The sequence below is a fragment of the Puma concolor genome, chromosome E1 (genome assembly GCF_028749965.1).
Source record: "Puma concolor isolate L17-30 chromosome E1, mPumCon1.1.hap2, whole genome shotgun sequence".
NCBI lineage: Eukaryota > Metazoa > Chordata > Mammalia > Carnivora > Felidae > Puma > Puma concolor.
In genome coordinates, this window is record NC_141680.1 from 46,642,683 (window position 1) to 46,659,307 (window position 16,625).

Consider the following 16,625-nt stretch of genomic DNA (forward strand, 5'->3'; position numbering starts at 1 on the left):
ACTGTTCCTGGTTTGCAGACAGCCGCCGTCACACCGTATCCTCCCGTCACCTCTCTTGTGTCTCTTGTGAAACCAATCCCATTCCTGAGGGCTCCACCCTGATGACATCGTTACCTTCCAAATGCGTCACCTCCGAATACTAAATGTAAAGTATGGAGGTGACTTTTTAAGGAGTCCCCTCTTCAAGTGATTTTTTTTTTCAGCAAATCCATTGCTACCCAGTCCCAATCATCTGGGACAAGTGGGCTGACCACTGTCCCCTGAGCACACTGCTCAGAGCACAGCAGGGGTAGCCAGAAGCTCCATCACCCCACAGCCTGGATTTCAATCTTGTCTCTATCACCCATGTGTCACCTTGGAAAAGTCTCTTCACTGCCCCGCGCCTTGGTCCCTTCTACTGAAAAACAGGGTCAATTATAGGGGTGCCTAGGTGGCTCGGTAAGTTAAGAGTCCAACTTCGGCTCAGGTCATGATCTCACAGTTCAAGAGTTCGAGCCCCACGTCAGGCTCTCTGCTGTCAGCACAGAGCCCGCTTCGGATCCTCTGTCACCCTCTCTCTGCACTGTGCATGTGCTCTCTCTTTCTCTCTCTCAAAAATAAACATTTAAAAAGAAAGAGAGAGAGAAGAAAGACAGGGTCATTCATTCACACATCCCACACATTTTCTGAGCATCATTTGCTACTCCAGAATCTGAGAGCAGCAGAAAGATAGACAATGTCCCTGTCCTCATGGAACTCGACCAGGGAAAGACAGAAAGTAAACAAGGAAATGCACAAACAAAATCTTGAGTTGTGGTAGTGAAAGCTAACAAGTGGGCCTGCTTGCTCCTGGCCATGGTGGTGGAGATAACGTTGGAGCCAAGGCCTGAAGGATGAGAACAAGCAGCAGGTGAGGCTTCCGGCCCGGGGGCAGAGCCGGGTAGCTCCCTGGACAAGGGAGGTGTGAGCAGGGGGGGCTGGATCTGAGGGCGGGGGGCTGGGGCCTGTGGGGTGGGCTTCTCTGAGCTCAGGTTTCCTCATCCATGAAATGGGAATGTTCAGGTAAGTTTAAGCTGCTGTAACAGAGAGATCCACAAGAAGCCAATGGCCCAAGGAAGGTAATGTATCTCACAGTGAACGTCCCCCCCTCCACACACTGTTCCATGTAGACATCCGGGGTCCCAGTTCCTTTCCTTCCTCTCTTTCTGTCCCTTAGGACAATTCCTCCTCTCCATAGTCAATGGCCTGCCCATGACTGGCTTGTGAGAAGGGAAGGGACAAACAAGGAGCCTCATGGTCTCTGTTCAGGCTTCTGAAGGGCTCCCATCATTTCTGCTCAATTCCATTGGCAAGAACTTGACCACATGGCCATTCCTAACTCCAAGGGAGGCTAGAAATGAAATTCTGGTCATGTGTCAATACAAAGAGGCATGGACTTTGAAGGACAGCATGCAGCCTCAGGCCGGTCGGATATAGCAATACCTCTTTGCAAGGGCCCACTGAGTACAGATAAAGTATCTGGCACTTAGTAACTGCTCAATAAAAGTCTGCAATAGCTTCAGAAACTCTCTGCTCAATGTCCTCATTTCTTGGCCGCTGAAGAAACAGGTGCAGAGAGAAGAGGCATCTGCCCAGTCACCCAGTCAGTGAGGGGCCAAGTTGGTCCAGACTTTGTGTCTGGGATCCTCCATCCCATCCTCCCACCTCGTATTTCAGATTACCTGACCCAGACCCACCAGGGACTGAGCAGAGTGGGGACCCAGGTGACCTCTCTGCGGGAGGCAGTGTTAGGGAACAGGATCCTGAGAGGGACCCCGTGCTCCAAAGCACCACCCTGAGCCCGGGCTGCACCGCTTTGTGACTAGGTAGGTGGGGCCCGGGTTGGTTTCCCAGACAGGAGGCAGGGCTGCTCTATGACAGAGGGCCACACCCACCCCCTGGGAGAGGGGACCCCGCTGGGAGCCGCTGCCACGTTGGGATGCAGCAGTAGGTGGCTGAGGAGGATGGCGTTCCTGGGATTCTTTCTCCTCCTCCTCCTCCTCCTCCTCACCAACACCGCTGCCCGGGGGGAGTATGGCGTGGTCCACGTGGTGTCAGAAAATTGGAGCAAGGACTACTGCATCCTGTTCAGCTCCGACTATGTCACCCTGCCCCGGGACCTGCACCACGCCCCACTCCTGCCCCTGCACGATGGTACCATGGCACCCTGGTGCCCAGGCAAGGACTCCTCCCGCCAGGTCCGGCCCGGCGCCCCCCGCCGGCGGCCCCTCCGCCACACCACCGCCATGGTCATGAGGGGCAACTGCAGCTTCTACGCCAAGGGCTGGCTGGCTCAGGGCCAAGGCGCCCACGGGCTGCTCATCGTGAGCCGGGTCAACGGCCAGCAGTGTTCAGACACCACCCCGGCGCCCCAGGACCCCCACCAGCCCCTGCCCGGCCTCACCATCCCCGTGGCCGTGCTCCGCTACAACGACATGCTCGACATCCTCCGCCACACCCACGGCAGCGCCGAGGTCCGCGTGGCCCTGTATGCGCCCCCGGAGCCCGTCCTCGACTACAACATGGTGATCACCTTCATCCTGGCCGTGGGCACCGTGGCCGCTGGCGGCTACTGGGCCGGCCTGACCGAGGCTGACCGGCTGCAGCGGCGCCGGGCCCGGGGGGGAGGGGGGCCCGGCGGTCACCACCGGCAGGAAGCAGTGGCCGCCCCGCGGGGACAGGAGGAGGAAGACGAGGGCGCGCCGGTGGACTTCACGCCGGCCATGACGGGCGCGGTGGTCACCATGTCCTGCTCCATCATGCTGCTCCTCTACTTCTTCTACGACTGCTTTGTCTACGTCATGATCGCCGTCTTCGGCCTGGGGGCGGGCACCGGCCTCTACAGCTGCCTGGCCCCCCTGGTGCGCCACCTGCCCCTGCAGCAATACCGCTGGCCCCTGCCTGGCCACCGCGCCTGCCTGCAGCTGCCCCTGCTGCTGCTGGGCGGCCTGTGCGCGGCGGTGACCGTCCTCTGGATCGCCCACCGGAACGAGGACAGCTGGGCGTGGCTCCTGCAGGACGCGCTGGGCGTGGCCTACTGCCTTTTGGTCCTGCGGCGCGTGCGGCTGCCCACGCTCAGGAACTGTGCCTCTTTCCTGCTGGCCCTGCTGGCCTTCGATGTCTTCTTTGTCTTCGTCACGCCCCTCCTCACCAGGACCGGTGAGAGCATCATGGTGGGGGTGGCGGCGGGCCCGGTAGATTCCGTGAGCCGCGAGAGGCTGCCCATGGTGCTCAAAGTGCCCTGGCTGAGCTTCTCATCCTTGACCTTGTGTGACCAGCCCTTCTCCATCCTCGGCTTCGGTGACATTGTGGTCCCTGGCTTTCTGGTGGCCTACTGTCACCGCTTTGATGTGCAAGTCCGTTCCCGCCAGGTCTACTTTGTGGCCTGCACGGCGGCCTATGCCGCGGGCCTGCTGGTCACTTTTGTCGCCATGGTCCTCATGCAGATGGGCCAGCCCGCCCTGTTGTACCTGGTGTCCAGCACCCTGCTCACCAGCCTGGCCGTGGCCGCCTGTCGCCAAGAGCTCGCCCTCTTCTGGACAGGCCAGGGCAGAGCTAAGACACCCGCCCAGGCTGTGGCCGGGCTGCGTGGCGCCCCTTCATTTGGCTCCGCGCAGAAGCGGGAGGATACGGCAGACGTCCACACAGCCAGCAAGTTTGAGGGGGCCGCCAGCCACCTGGCAGGGAACTCAGACACCAACCTTGAAGAGGACACAGCCGAGATTGCCACCATATCCGAGGATGAAGCCGCTGGTCCGGATGGCCACAGCGATAGCTCCAAGGGCTGGAGCGATGCCAGCCTGGACACTGACGAATTTCCTCGTGCCTCCCCTGGGGCCTCGGAGGAGCTGATTCCTCTGATGCCACCGATGCCATTGCCCTCAGAGCCGGGCCACGTGCAGGCCCAGGCCCACGACGCCGGCCTGCCCTGGACGGGGCTCCACGAGAGGAAGGGCTTGAAGGTAAAGGAGAGCATGTCGACCCAGGCTCCCTTGTGAACCAGCACCCGGAGACACGTGCCTCTAGAAGGTCCGGCAGAATACCTCAGAGCAAAGCCACACGCGGTCAAAAGGAAATCAGGGCATTAAAGATATTCCGTGTCTACCCAACAGAGCTCCATTTTTTGCTGGGACTGTAAGAAAGCAGTGGCCACAGAGTAAGTCCATGTAAGGCCTGGAGGGTTCTTGGGAGAGGTGCCAACCCCAAATCGTGCAGAGTGGGAAACAGGCTCAGAGAGGGCACAGGACTCACACGAAGTTACTCGGCAAGGCCAGGATTTGCTCCCAGGGCTTACTGGGCAGTGACTTCCCCTCTCCCCCACTGCCCACCCTCCACGCCAGAGCCTCGGCTCCTCAGCTTGGTGGACAGGTCCCATCCCTCATCACCTATCTTTTCCTCATGGTCGGGTCCAACTGAACCATTACTGCTCCTCGACCACACCCCTGGCTCCCATACTTCCCTCACCGACTCTGGACATGGACCAATCCCTCTGGCTTCAGCAGTTCCATATTCAAGATGGGACTTATAATACCATATCTACCTGGAGGCAGAGGCATAAACAAGATGACCTCTTGAGTACCCCCGTGGTTTTTTAGGCTGGATGGTGCGGTTATATGTTGCTTAAGCAGAGGAAACAAACCCGGGGGTCAGGAAGGCCTCCTGGAGGAGTCTATGTTGGAGGTGAGGGAATCATATCCACAGAGGCAGTGTGGTCCAACGGTTAGGGTTCTTGAACCAGCTGTCCCCCCAGAAATTCCAACTCTGCCACTGACCCACAGTGTGTCACTGAGCAAGTGATTTAATCTCTTAGGGGCATGGTCTCCTCATCCGTAAAATGGGATAATAATAACAACTCTACTTATCATAGGATTTGGGGAAGGTTGGAATAGTTGGCTTATGTCAGGTGACTGACATAATGCTTTATGAATGTTCATTCTGTTTCTATTACTCTCCTAAATCCAATGCCCACAAGCCTTTGAGTTCTGGCCACAACTTCCCCCCCAAGCCCTCCACACCCTGCACCCCTGCCCTACCTCCTCGGGTCAGGGAGTGCACACCAGACCCCCCCACACCCATCCTCCCCCAGTAGGGTTCCCCCACCTGGAACTTCCTGCTCCTCCCACCCCCAGGATTGGGACTGGCTGGCTCCTTCTTCTTCCAGTCCCATTTCAAATGCCCCCCCCCCACAGGGAGACTTTCTTTGAAGACCCTTTCTAAAGAAAGCCCAGCCTCAGTCACTCTCCCCTACACCTGCTTACTAGTTTTCTCATCTCCCCCAGTCCAGCATCAGCTTCATGAGGGCAGGGACCACTCTGTCTTGTTCATCCAGGTGGTTCCAGAGCCCAGAACAGGGATGGTATGTCGTTAGGCGCTTCATTTGTTTGTTGGAGGAATGGAGGAATGGATGAATGAATGAGTGAACAAATGAACGAACGAATGAATGAGGGGCTGATCCAGCATGAACTATGGAGGAAAAGGGGACAAGGTGGAGAAGGCCCCACCGTGCAGGCCACCTCCCTGGGCTCCTACAGGGCCTTGGTCAGTGTGGCGATGGGACTCTGAGGGGCTGGCTGGGCCCTGGGTATGCAGGGGTGCAGGTAACAGGCATCTCGAAGAAAGCCCCCTCACTGACCCCTCCGCAAACGGCACCTGAAGGCCCGAGCCGGACAAGGGCAGAGCGTGGAGTCTGGGCCAGGACACTGACCGGCCGAGCTGGCAGCTCCTCCCACTGGAGCCGGCAGCCATCTGGCCCGGACAGAGGGGCCTCCACAGGCCCTGGCTCACCCCCAGCCCAAGCAGCCTCCCCACTGCTGCCCTGCGTCACTGGGCCTCCCAGGGGTGGGCTACATCCCTGCACCAGGCCTGGTGGGGAGGGCTCTCAGCCCCCTCGCCCCCAGAGCGGGGGACAAAGGACCTGTCTCCCAGGAAGCTGTGGTCAGGGAGGGGCCTGCGCAGTGGGTGTCCCCATGGCGGGGCCTACGCCTACCTCCAAGAGGAAGATTCTCAAGGGGAGGGTCTGGGGGGGGAGGCCCCACCCTCCATCCACGTCTGAACTGGACTCAGGGAAGGGCGAGTCGGACTCTGTCCTCACGGCCCGACCCGGCAGAGGCAAGCATTCAGAGGACACGCTGTCTAGACAATGGGAAGAATAATACGATCTACCTAGGGGCTGCGGTGAGCACAAACCATACGGGTCAGGGGCTGAGCCTGGGCCCCAGAAATCTTGTAAGTGCTGCTCCTCTGGTGGCCCACGGGCCTCTGCTCCCGCCTTGACCCCAGAGCCAACGTCTCCTTTTAACTGTGGGCTCTGCCTCACTTTGCCGGTCTGCTTCCCAGAGACTGGGTTGAAGCCAGGTGGCCGGACCAAGCCGCCACCTGTCAGAGGTGCCCAGAGCTGGCAGCCCCCCTCCCCCAGAGGGCCACAGGATGCTTCACATGTGCACACACACACCTGAACACGCGTGAAGATATGCGCACACGTCCATACAGGGCCCTCGGATACACATGCATATACACACACGTACTTCCACACGCATGTGTGGGCCCGGTACTGGGCCCTCGCACATACCTGTGCACACATGTGCACCTGGGCTGTGACCTGTTGCTGCTGTTCCCTTCCGACGCAGCCCTTCCCCACCAGGCCCGCCTGGGGCCTGAGGGAGTGAGGGTGCTGATGCCTGGACTTCCCACCCCAGAGGGCAGGGCGGCCCTTTCCTGGTGAGGCAGACATTGCAATGCGATGCTCAGACGCCCCTTCAAGGAGGGCTTGTGGTCGACAGCGCCCTCTAGGGGCCGTCTCCTCATTCCGGCCCAGATTGCTTTGCAGGAAGATGGGAGACTCGGAGGGCCAGCTCATGACCAAGCAAGACAGCGGTGCCAGGGCTTGGACATCTGCCCCCAAGCCCCGCTACCCCGGCAGAGATGGAGGCAGGCCTGCCTCCTTGTTTGACGGCCCCGCCCCGCCTGCTTCCTCTGATTCCTTGGCATTCCTGACTCCGTCTTAGCATCTGCTTCTGGGAGAGCTCCACCTGTGACAGGTGGAGCCTAAGACGGGGCCAGGGCAGAAACCAGCTTCCTGAGGCCACATGCAGGGCTCCAGGTGGCCGAGGCCTGGCGCCGGGGCCGTGCTTTGCTCGGGCTACCCAGCCTTTCTCTTTGTGGCCTCATTTAATCCCGGCAAGAACCCCATGAGGTGAATAGTGGCAGCCTTGGCCTTTTTGAGTTAATGAAGAGTTTGGTGCCCTTCTGGATTCCCTGGAGAGTGAGAACCAGCAAGGACCCATGAGGTGCTCTAATCCATAGATGAGGAAAGGAAAGCCCAGAGAGGGTCAGGACCTACCCAAGGTCACACAGCAATGGGATAGCAGAAATAGAACACAACTCTGGTCTTCTACCTCCCAGCGCAACAGCTGGGGCCAGCTTCATGCCTCAACACCCCTTCCTGCACACATCCTGGTGTGCAAAGCATTCTTCTTCCAGGAGAACTCGGGGTCTACTCAGCCCTCTACCCTGTGCCTCTCAGGAGGTACAGCCCTCCATTCTCCCTGAGGAGTAGTTGTGCGTGTTGAGAAGGAAGGTTTGTGATTCAGGGTGAAGCGTCTCCTCAACCAGCGCAGGAGGACACAGCTAGACTCTGGGTCACTGAGACCTCAAAGCTCAGCACGGCTATGCGCTCACCCCGTGACACGGAACAACCAAGGCCACCCCTCTGCGCCTCAATACCCTCGTCTGTAAAACGGTTTTTGCTAAGACTTACCTTGCAGGTTTGTTATAAAGATTAAATGGGGTGAGGTAGGGTATAAACAGCTAACATCTGCCAAGCACTGACAACAGACTAGGCATACACATTATCGCATTACAAGAAACCAGGTTTTAGAGCAGAAATCTCTAGGACAGCACTTAAATGCCCCCACATGCCATCTTTCCCAAATCAGCTTATAGTTCCTCAGGATTGAGCTCCCAGAAATGGAGACATCCTCTTCTTTTGGTCGCTCCTTCCAGGCCCAGTGGGATGTGGTGGGTGGGCAGGTGAACAAGGACACCTCCAGCAAGCCAGGCAGGTGGGTCCCTTTGTAGTTAGATGGAAGCAAGGAAGGTTCTGTGCCTTTTTTTCCAGCAATGCTGAATTTTAAGCGCTTTTGTGCTGCCACCTGCTGGTCAGTAAGATAAGAGCAGGCGGGCTCACACCCTAAGGGCCAGGGAGGGGCATTCCATTAGGGAACTTTGGAATAACCACAATTAGGGATGATATTCCAAAAATATATACTAACCTACTCATCAGCAGAGTTCTGAAGCTCCTCGGGCCCAGGGGTAACGCTTTAGAAGCTTGTTGTGAGAAGGTGGAGGTGTCCTGGAGAAGGGTCTGAGAGTATTTTGATATTTTATGAAATGAAAAAGCTCCAGCACAGCACCGCTGAATGTCCTTAATGCTTGGAGATGGTTCACGCTCTGAGGCTCATCCCCTCTCATAGAACCAGGCCAGCGTGGGGCGCCTGGGTGGCTCAGTCGGTTGAGCGTCATGATCTTGGGGATCGACTCCGGTCATGATCTTGGGGTTTGTGAGTTTGAGCCCCACATCAGGCTTGCTGCTGTCAGCCTGTCAGTGCAGAACCCGCATCAGATCCTCTGTTCACCTCTCTTTGCCCCTCCCCCGCTTCCACTCTCCCCAAAAGAAATAATTAGAAGAAGAAGAAGGAGAAGAAGAAGAAGAAGAAGAAGAAGAAGAAGAAGAAGAATCAGGCCACCATGAAGACGTGTTTGTGGCCGCCAGCACGTAGACCATTGTTGGGAGATTGGACTCCGTATGGGCCTCCCACCCTGAGGCCAGACCTCATCCTTCTTCTTGGAGGCCCATAGATGCCCTTCCCACACACACCTGAGCAATTATTCATTTTGTTTGGGAACACATCCGTGCTCACCACTGGTTCACTTTCCAAATGCTTAGTTTTATCTTTAGGAGTAACTCTTCCCAGGACTTAGCCTCTCGCCTCTAGGACTGCCAACAAGAGCTCCACCAGGCATGGAAGTCTGCGCCCACCTGGGATCGGGAGACATGGTCTCGGAAAGATCCCAGGAAGGGAAGCTGGAAAGGGAAACTGAGGCTGCTGCTGGGAGACCCTTGGGCTGCTAGAATTCTGGGGTATTCTGAGAAATGCCTTTCAGTAGCTTCCCCCAGCCTTTTAGGGACTTGAATAGTAGAGAAGATTGGCAGGGAAAAAGGTGTGTGAGGTCTGAGTGAGAGTGTTAGCAGAGCCTCCAGACATCTTCCAGAGCTCTCCAGAACTGAGGACAGAGAGAGAAAGCAGCCTGCCTGAGGTCACAGAGCAAGCCAGTGACAAAGGCAACCAGGAACCTGGAAACTCACCCAAGAATCCTTCATAAACAGGAGACCCTTGCTGGAATGCAAATGCTTGCCTCTCAGGGACTGCTTCCTGCAGCCCAATGTCCCCCACATACTCGGTCTTCTTAAAGCAGGAAGCCCCTGAGTCCAAAGAGAAAAGAATTACTCTGGGAAAAATCTCGGGCCCCTCATAACCCAGCCTGGGCAAAGCCTCACCGTGCCTGCAGTTCTGACCCAGTCAGTGAAGTGAACTTTGGCAGGAAGGGCAGGTCTCCTGAGAATCCTGGCCGGTCACAGCTCAGGATCTCCTCCAGGCCATCCACTGCTGCAGCCAAGAGAGTGTAAGCCAAGGGCGGGTCTGATCTCCACCCAACCTTGCTTAATCCTTAAAGCTGACTGTGGTCAATTGAATAATGTCCCTCCAATAGGTATCAATATCCTAGTCCCTGGAACCTGTGAATGCTCCCCTCCATGAAGTGGGGGGGGGGGGGGGGGGGGGGAGGGGGAGAGGAGGACTTTGCAGATGTGATTAAGCTAAGGATCCTGAGATGAGAAGATTATCCTGTATTATCTGAGCAGGCCCTGAGTGTAATCACAGGAGTCCTAATATGAAAGAAGCTGAGAAGTATTGCACGCAGAAGTGGCTTGGGCACTGTGATGCTGGAGGCAAAGATGAGAATGATGTAGCCACACGCCGAGGAACACCAGCAGCCACCAGAAGCTGGAAAAAGGAAAGAACCAGTTCCCCTCCATAGCCTCCAGAAGGGGCACGAGCCTGCTGACCCCTTGATTTCAGCTGGGGGATACTGACTTCAGACTTCTGGCTTCCAGAACTGTGAAAGAATAAGCATCTGTTGTTTTAAGCCGCCGGCCTTGTGGTAATTTGTTACAACAGCCACAGGAAATTCATATGTACTGGTCCACAAACATCCCTCACACAGGCGCCTATGTACCCAGCACTGTGCTTGAAAATGAAACATTTTACAGAACAGAGGAGACAAAGAAGCAATAAAACAGCAAAACTCCCAGTCTGTGTGTTTCTTTCTGCAGAGGAGAGCCAAGCACAGGGGAAGTCAGTGAGGGAGAGGCAGGGATTGGGGTATGAGTTACCATTCTCAGGGCAGACTCCAGGGACTTCTTTCTATTGTTATATTATTGCACTCTGGAGAAAAAGTAGAAAGGACAGGAGAGTAGGGGGGAAACACAATCACTGTTAAAATTTTGGTATATTTCCATCCAGTCATTTTTTTTTTTCCTTTCAGAGGTTTTAGTGTGTTTCACTTACATAGTTACCATCAAACTGGATATACACATTGGATATATGCAACATTTACATAGTTGCAATCACATCGGACATGCGGTCAAATTGGATATACATAGTTACAATCAAATATGCATACCAATATACATTGGTATTTTGCTATAAATATTCTATGTAACCCTTGAACCTTTATTTGGAGCAGGTTATGTAGTATTCTATAGCAGATATAACCACATAGACTTTATATTCTCTTATGGATGTTTGATCTGTTTCTTACAGCCCTATGAAGAATATTTTTGGCTGCAAATTACTTTATATATTTGAGAAGGTGTCTGTAAGATAGATCTAGCCATTTTATTTCTGGGAAACTAGGGATACGAAAACCTTTGAAGGTTGTCATTCATTTTGCTGAATTACTTCCCAAATCATATTTGTGACAATTCATCCTCTGTGTATGCTGTAAAGTAGGGAAGTGATCATTTTACCACACCCTCACCAGCATCTTTGTTAATTTGATATAATGAGAAACAGCATCTCTTTAAATTTGCATATCTCTGATTAGTAGTGAGGTTAGATCTCTATTTCCTTATTCTGGTTTATTAATGGAATACTCTCCATTCCGGGGCTTACCGCGGAGTCTGACCAGTTACCACTTCCTATTGATTCGGCACTAGGAAAATCTCTAGAATCCATTTTCTCATTCCCATTTTTACAAACTTATTTGAAGACGTCACCTCTCACCTGGGCCATTGGGATCTTTGTTACAGAAAAGAGAACAATTGTTCTTTGTCACGTCCCTCCAGCTGAAAGACTTCAGATGCCTCTCTACTGCCTGTCAAACCAACCCCCAGCTTCTCAGTCTGGTGTTGAAAACCAGCCACAACCAGGTTTCTCTGCCAGCCAACTTTGCCTCCTACCAGCCTCCAGCCTCTGTGTGTGTGTGGTTCCCTGTACACGCTTATTCTCACTACATGCCTCTGCCCCGCTGTTCCACTCACTTGGAATGTGTTTCTTCCACCCTCCTCTGACTCCTGTGTACACAGTATCCACTGAGATCCAGTCCACGCTCCCCAACACCCCTGTGCAGGGCCCTGTCCAAGGTCCTGGAGATGAGCAGTCACAGGATGTATAGTTCCTGACTCAGAGGGTTTTACCGCCAAAAAGCAGGTGGAAGAGGGCACAGATACATTCTCACTAATTAGGAGCCTTTTGGCTTTAAGAAGTATGTGTCTACTCAAAATATCTCATACAAAAAGAAGAACTTATTGGAAGGATATGAGATTTCTCAGGACACAAGGGCCACCAGCTCAATTGGGCCTCTGGGGAATTATAAATTAGAAAGCTGTCAGAAAGCAAAGCTGCCCTCTCTGCCTCCCAGGGCTGCATGGTTTCTGGGTATCCACTTCCTCCCCGCTCCTCCCTGAGCCAACTGCCTCTGTACATGCATTTTGCTCTTGGCCCACTGTGGTACTTACTGGCCCCAACTCTGGGGTACTGGCCTCGATCATGGTCTCTTGGCCCAGGGATCACCACCAATGGGCAATGGTTTCTATTAAGACACCACTCAGAATCTCAAGGGGGAAAAAAAGTATGTATTAGATTTACTCTATTTGGGCAGGGTCCTGTCCTTGGCTGTTGGTGAGCCCATGGGTCCTTCACTCGGGTGCATACCCCTGGCTTAATTAGCTGTGGCTAGAGATGAAGGGCAGGGGGAGCAGGGTCAGATGGTAAAAAGGGTTATCAGAATCTGAATTTTAACAAGGCCCCCAGGTTGTTCATGCGTTTATGAAAGTCTCAGGAGCACTGCCATAGAGCAGCAGCTACCTGTATGATCTCTGATCCATCACCTGGGAACTCACCAGAAAGACGAATTCTGAGGTCCTTCCCCAGGCCCTGGAGAAGGTCTGGGAAGGAGCTGAATGTTTCACACAGGTGCTGTAAGCAAGTTCCATTCCCTGCCCTCCATTTGCTACAGAGAAAATTCCCATCTTCTTTCCATGATGAAGAGTCAGTGTCTTGCTCTCCACCTGTCACCTGTGGGTCTGCCAAAGAGAAACCACCCCACAGCTGCTCTATATAAATGTAACACATTGGCTCCATTCATACTGGTCAGAGGCATGTCACCTCTCCCTGTGGCCCTCACTTTCCTATTCAGGCAGCAAAAGGGCCAATGATGTCTATTGTCCCTTCAAGGATCATGGGTTTTAGTGTCCTGGTTGGTTCCCCCCTGTGTTAGTATCATGTGGTTGCTGTGACAAATGCCACAAACTGAGAAGCTTAAAACCACAGCCTGGAGGCCAGATGTCTGGAATTCAGGTATCAGTATAGCTGTTCTCCCTCTGAAGGCTCTAGGAGAACCTTTCCTTCCCTCTTCCAGCTCTGGTGACTCCAGCCGTTTCTTGGCCTGTGGCCACATCTAACTCCAGTCTCTGTCTCCATCTTCACATGGCCTTCTCCTCTTCTCCTCATATCCCTCTGACTTTCTCTCATGAGTGCACCTGTCGTTAGATTTAGGGACCACCTGGGTCACCCAGGATGATTTTAACTGGAGATTCTTAACTAATTATCTCCACAAAGACCCCTTTTCCAAATAACATCACATTCACAGGTTCTGGGTAGACGTGTATTTTGGGGAGGCCGCCATTCAAAACACTACACCATCCTCCCTTCCAAATGTTTGGGACCAGACTAGGGGCAAATGGTACCCCTGTCTGATCTCCATCTTTGTCTAGAATAACTGCAAATGACAAGATTTCTCGTTAGCCCCATATTAGAGCCAGAGGGAAAAGAATTTCAAAGAAACAAGGCACAGCCCCTCTTCTCAAGGCACCAGTGGTCGGGTGGGACCAGAAGGGCCAAGAGGGATGACACTGTTGCACCCCTGACCATGGCAGTGCCCACCCTGGCCCCTATCTCCTGTCAGTTTCTGGAGCTCTGGCTGGAGGGTGAGAGAATGCCCTGGGAGGAAGTCAGAGCATCCTGGATAGCATTCTGGGAATGGCGGGACCCCCAGCACTCCCAGTTCTGCCTGTGCAGGAGGTATTATGATCGCCAGAACGGCAATTAAGGAAGGGATAATCCGCCAAATGGTGATTCTTGGGCCTCGGCAGCCAACATTCTTTGTAGTCTGTCTCAGGGCCAAGGAAGAGGAGACTTTCCAGAAAGTGAGCTGGTCCAGAAAAGGCCCATCCCAGATGGCTGCTAATGTCATTAGTCCAGTAATGCTGAGTGAAACGAATGAGCTAGCCTGGCCCCACTGTGCTTCTCTGAGGGATGCTGATAAGAACATGATCTCCCAGGTAGGGACCACCAAGCATGGGACCAAGGAAGGGAGAGACAGGAGAACTGAGGACAGGGTGTTCATGTTGGGAAGAGGGAATCAGGTCAGACTCGGGTTCTCTTCCCAGCTTGGTTACGAATGAGTTGGGTGAGCTTGGAAGTGTTCTTAAATACAGAACCTCTACACATCATTAGAAAAAGACAAACAATCCAACAGGATATAAGATGGGCAAAGAATTTGAGCAAGCATTTTACAGAAGAAACACAGATGGCCAAAATACATATGAAAACATGTTCAATCTCTCTAGTAATTAGGGAAGCAAAACCGAAAACGACCAGAACATGAGTGGTAAAGTGGGTGACATCTGAATAAAAGTTGAAGTTTAGTTAATAGAACCGAACCGGCATTCATGTCCTAGTTTTGATCACTGTGTTAGGGCTACATAAAATGCTAACATTAGAAGAAGCTGGATGCAGGGTCTCTGAGAACTCTGTTGTCACAACTTTTCTGTTAGCCTAAACTTTTTTGCCAAATAGAAAGGTAAATAAGAACTACCAGAACAACGATGACAGAAAAGAGAGAGAGGTCACTGTCTACCCAACAGAGCGGCAAGAATTACAAAGATTAGAGGGGCGCCTGGGTGGCGCAGTCGGTTAAGCGTCCGACTTCAGCCAGGTCACGATCTCGCGGTCCGGGAGTTCGAGCCCCGCGTCGGGCTCTGGGCTGATGGCTTAGAGCCTGGAGCCTGTTTCCGATTCTGTGTCTCCCTCTCTCTCTCTGCCCCTCCCCCGTTCATGCTCTGTCTCTCTGTCCCCAAAATAAATAAACGTTGAAAAAAAAAAAAAAAAAAGTTCGCTTAAAAAAAAAAAAAAAAAAAGAATTACAAAGATTAGAAAGATCCAGAGCTGGAGGTGGTACTGAGGAGGAGCCGGCTGCATCGCGCACCTTGGGTGGGAGTGTGATTTGATACAATTGTTTTGGAGGACACTTGGGCAGTATCGGTTACAATGTCATTTTGCGTGCCCCTTGACCCAGGAATTCCAGAGCTTACGATTTACCCGACCACAATCTTTCTACTTGTGTTCAAAAAGACATGTCCAAAGGCATTTGCCACAGCCCTATTTGTAGTAACCAAGAGCAACCTAAATGCCCAGAGGAAATGCACAACACAGGAAAGGTTAAACGATACACTGCATCTAGCCCTGAAATATTACATAGCAAGTAAAAAAGAACGCAACGCATCCACATGAACAAAAAGGAAAAAGCTTACAAAGCAAAAAAAAAAAAAAAAAAAAAAGAAAGAAAGAAAGAAAGAAAAGTATAATCTCACTGGGGCACCTGGGTGACTCAGTTGGTTAAGCATCCAGCTTCGGCTCAGGTCATGATCTCACAGTTCATGGGTTCACATCCCGCATCCAGCTCTGTGCTGGCAGCTCAGAACCTAAAGCCTGCTTCAGATTCTGTGTCTCCCTCTCTATCTGCCCCTCCCCTGCTCATTCTCTCTCTCTCTCTCTGTCTCAAAAATAAATAAAACATTTTTAATTTTTTTTTTTAAAGTACAATCTCAGAGCACCTGGGTGACTCAGTCGGTTGAGTGAGCATCCGACTTCGGCTCAGGTCATGATCTCACAGCTTGTGGGTTTGAGCCCTGCATCAGGCTCTGTGCTGACCACTTGCTCGGAGCCTGGAGCCTGCTTCAGATTCTTTGTCTCCTTCTCTCTCTGCCCCTCCCCCGCTCACACGTTGTCTCACTCTGTTTCTCAAAAATAAATAAATATAAAAAATAAATTTTTTTAAAGTGTAATCTCACTGATGCAAAGGAAAAGCACAAATAAAACCACACATGCCTAAATGCGTGTATAACAAATGTGTCCACCACCCCCAAAAGCTAGGAAAGATACCCTCCCGACTGGCCCAAGTTTCCTCTGGAGAGGCCGGAGGGAAAGAGATTCTTCTGGAGAGGCCGGAGGGAAAGAGATTGGGGCACGCAGGGTGGGTAGGGTGGTGCCAAAGGGGACTTTTACTTTTTTTGTATTCTTTGCATTTTTAACAATAAGGCTTTCACGTATTACTTGTGCAGTTTTTTACAATGTTTTTAAACCAGTGCTAACCTTCTCTGACCTGCAGTTTCCTTATCTTTAAAATAAAGGAGGTGGTATTACAGTGTTACGTGTCAATTTTATCTCAAATTTTAAAGATTCAATTGATTAATTAATTAATTTAATTTAATAACTGTGTTGGGTCAGGGCCCAACCTCTTGGGTTGCTTCCAGCTCCGAATGTCTCTAACTTGAAGCTGGGCTGTGTCCACACCGTCCCCTCCGCACCCTGCCCACACCCCCTTCTCTGTAGTCCCCACACTTGCCAGCTTATTCCTGACTTAAGGCTTTCGAGCTTGCCGTGTCTCCCAGATGGCACGCTCTGCCCCCATCTTCACAGCTGGCTCCTTCTGGTTATTTAGAGCTCAGCGTAACGGTCACCTCCTTGGGGCGGCCTCAAGGTAGCAGTGGGGAAGGAGGGAAAGGCAGGGCCAGATCAGAGGGGACTGGCGGACCAGGGGAAGGAGTGAGGATCTCAGCCTCAGGTGGGTGGGAAGTCGGGAGGGATTGGGTACTGGAGGGGCAGGGTGAGGGGAAGAGGGTGGGATGACGCAAGGCTGCCTCCACAGCTCATCACAGCTGAAAGTCTGTCTCGTTCATTTTTGCGGGCAGAACGTTGGACATAAGG

General features: G+C 52.9%; 1 protein-coding gene across 1 annotated transcript; it reads left to right on the forward strand.

Moving 5' to 3' along the window:
• The first annotated feature begins 1,912 nt into the window (after positions 1 to 1,912).
• Positions 1,913 to 4,127, forward strand: SPPL2C (signal peptide peptidase like 2C). The gene has a single exon (XM_025925836.2). The coding sequence runs from the start codon at positions 1,983 to 1,985 to the stop codon at positions 4,014 to 4,016; it is 2,034 nt and encodes a 677-aa protein (XP_025781621.2). The 5' UTR covers positions 1,913 to 1,982; the 3' UTR covers positions 4,017 to 4,127.
• Positions 4,128 to 16,625: the final 12,498 nt, after the last annotated feature.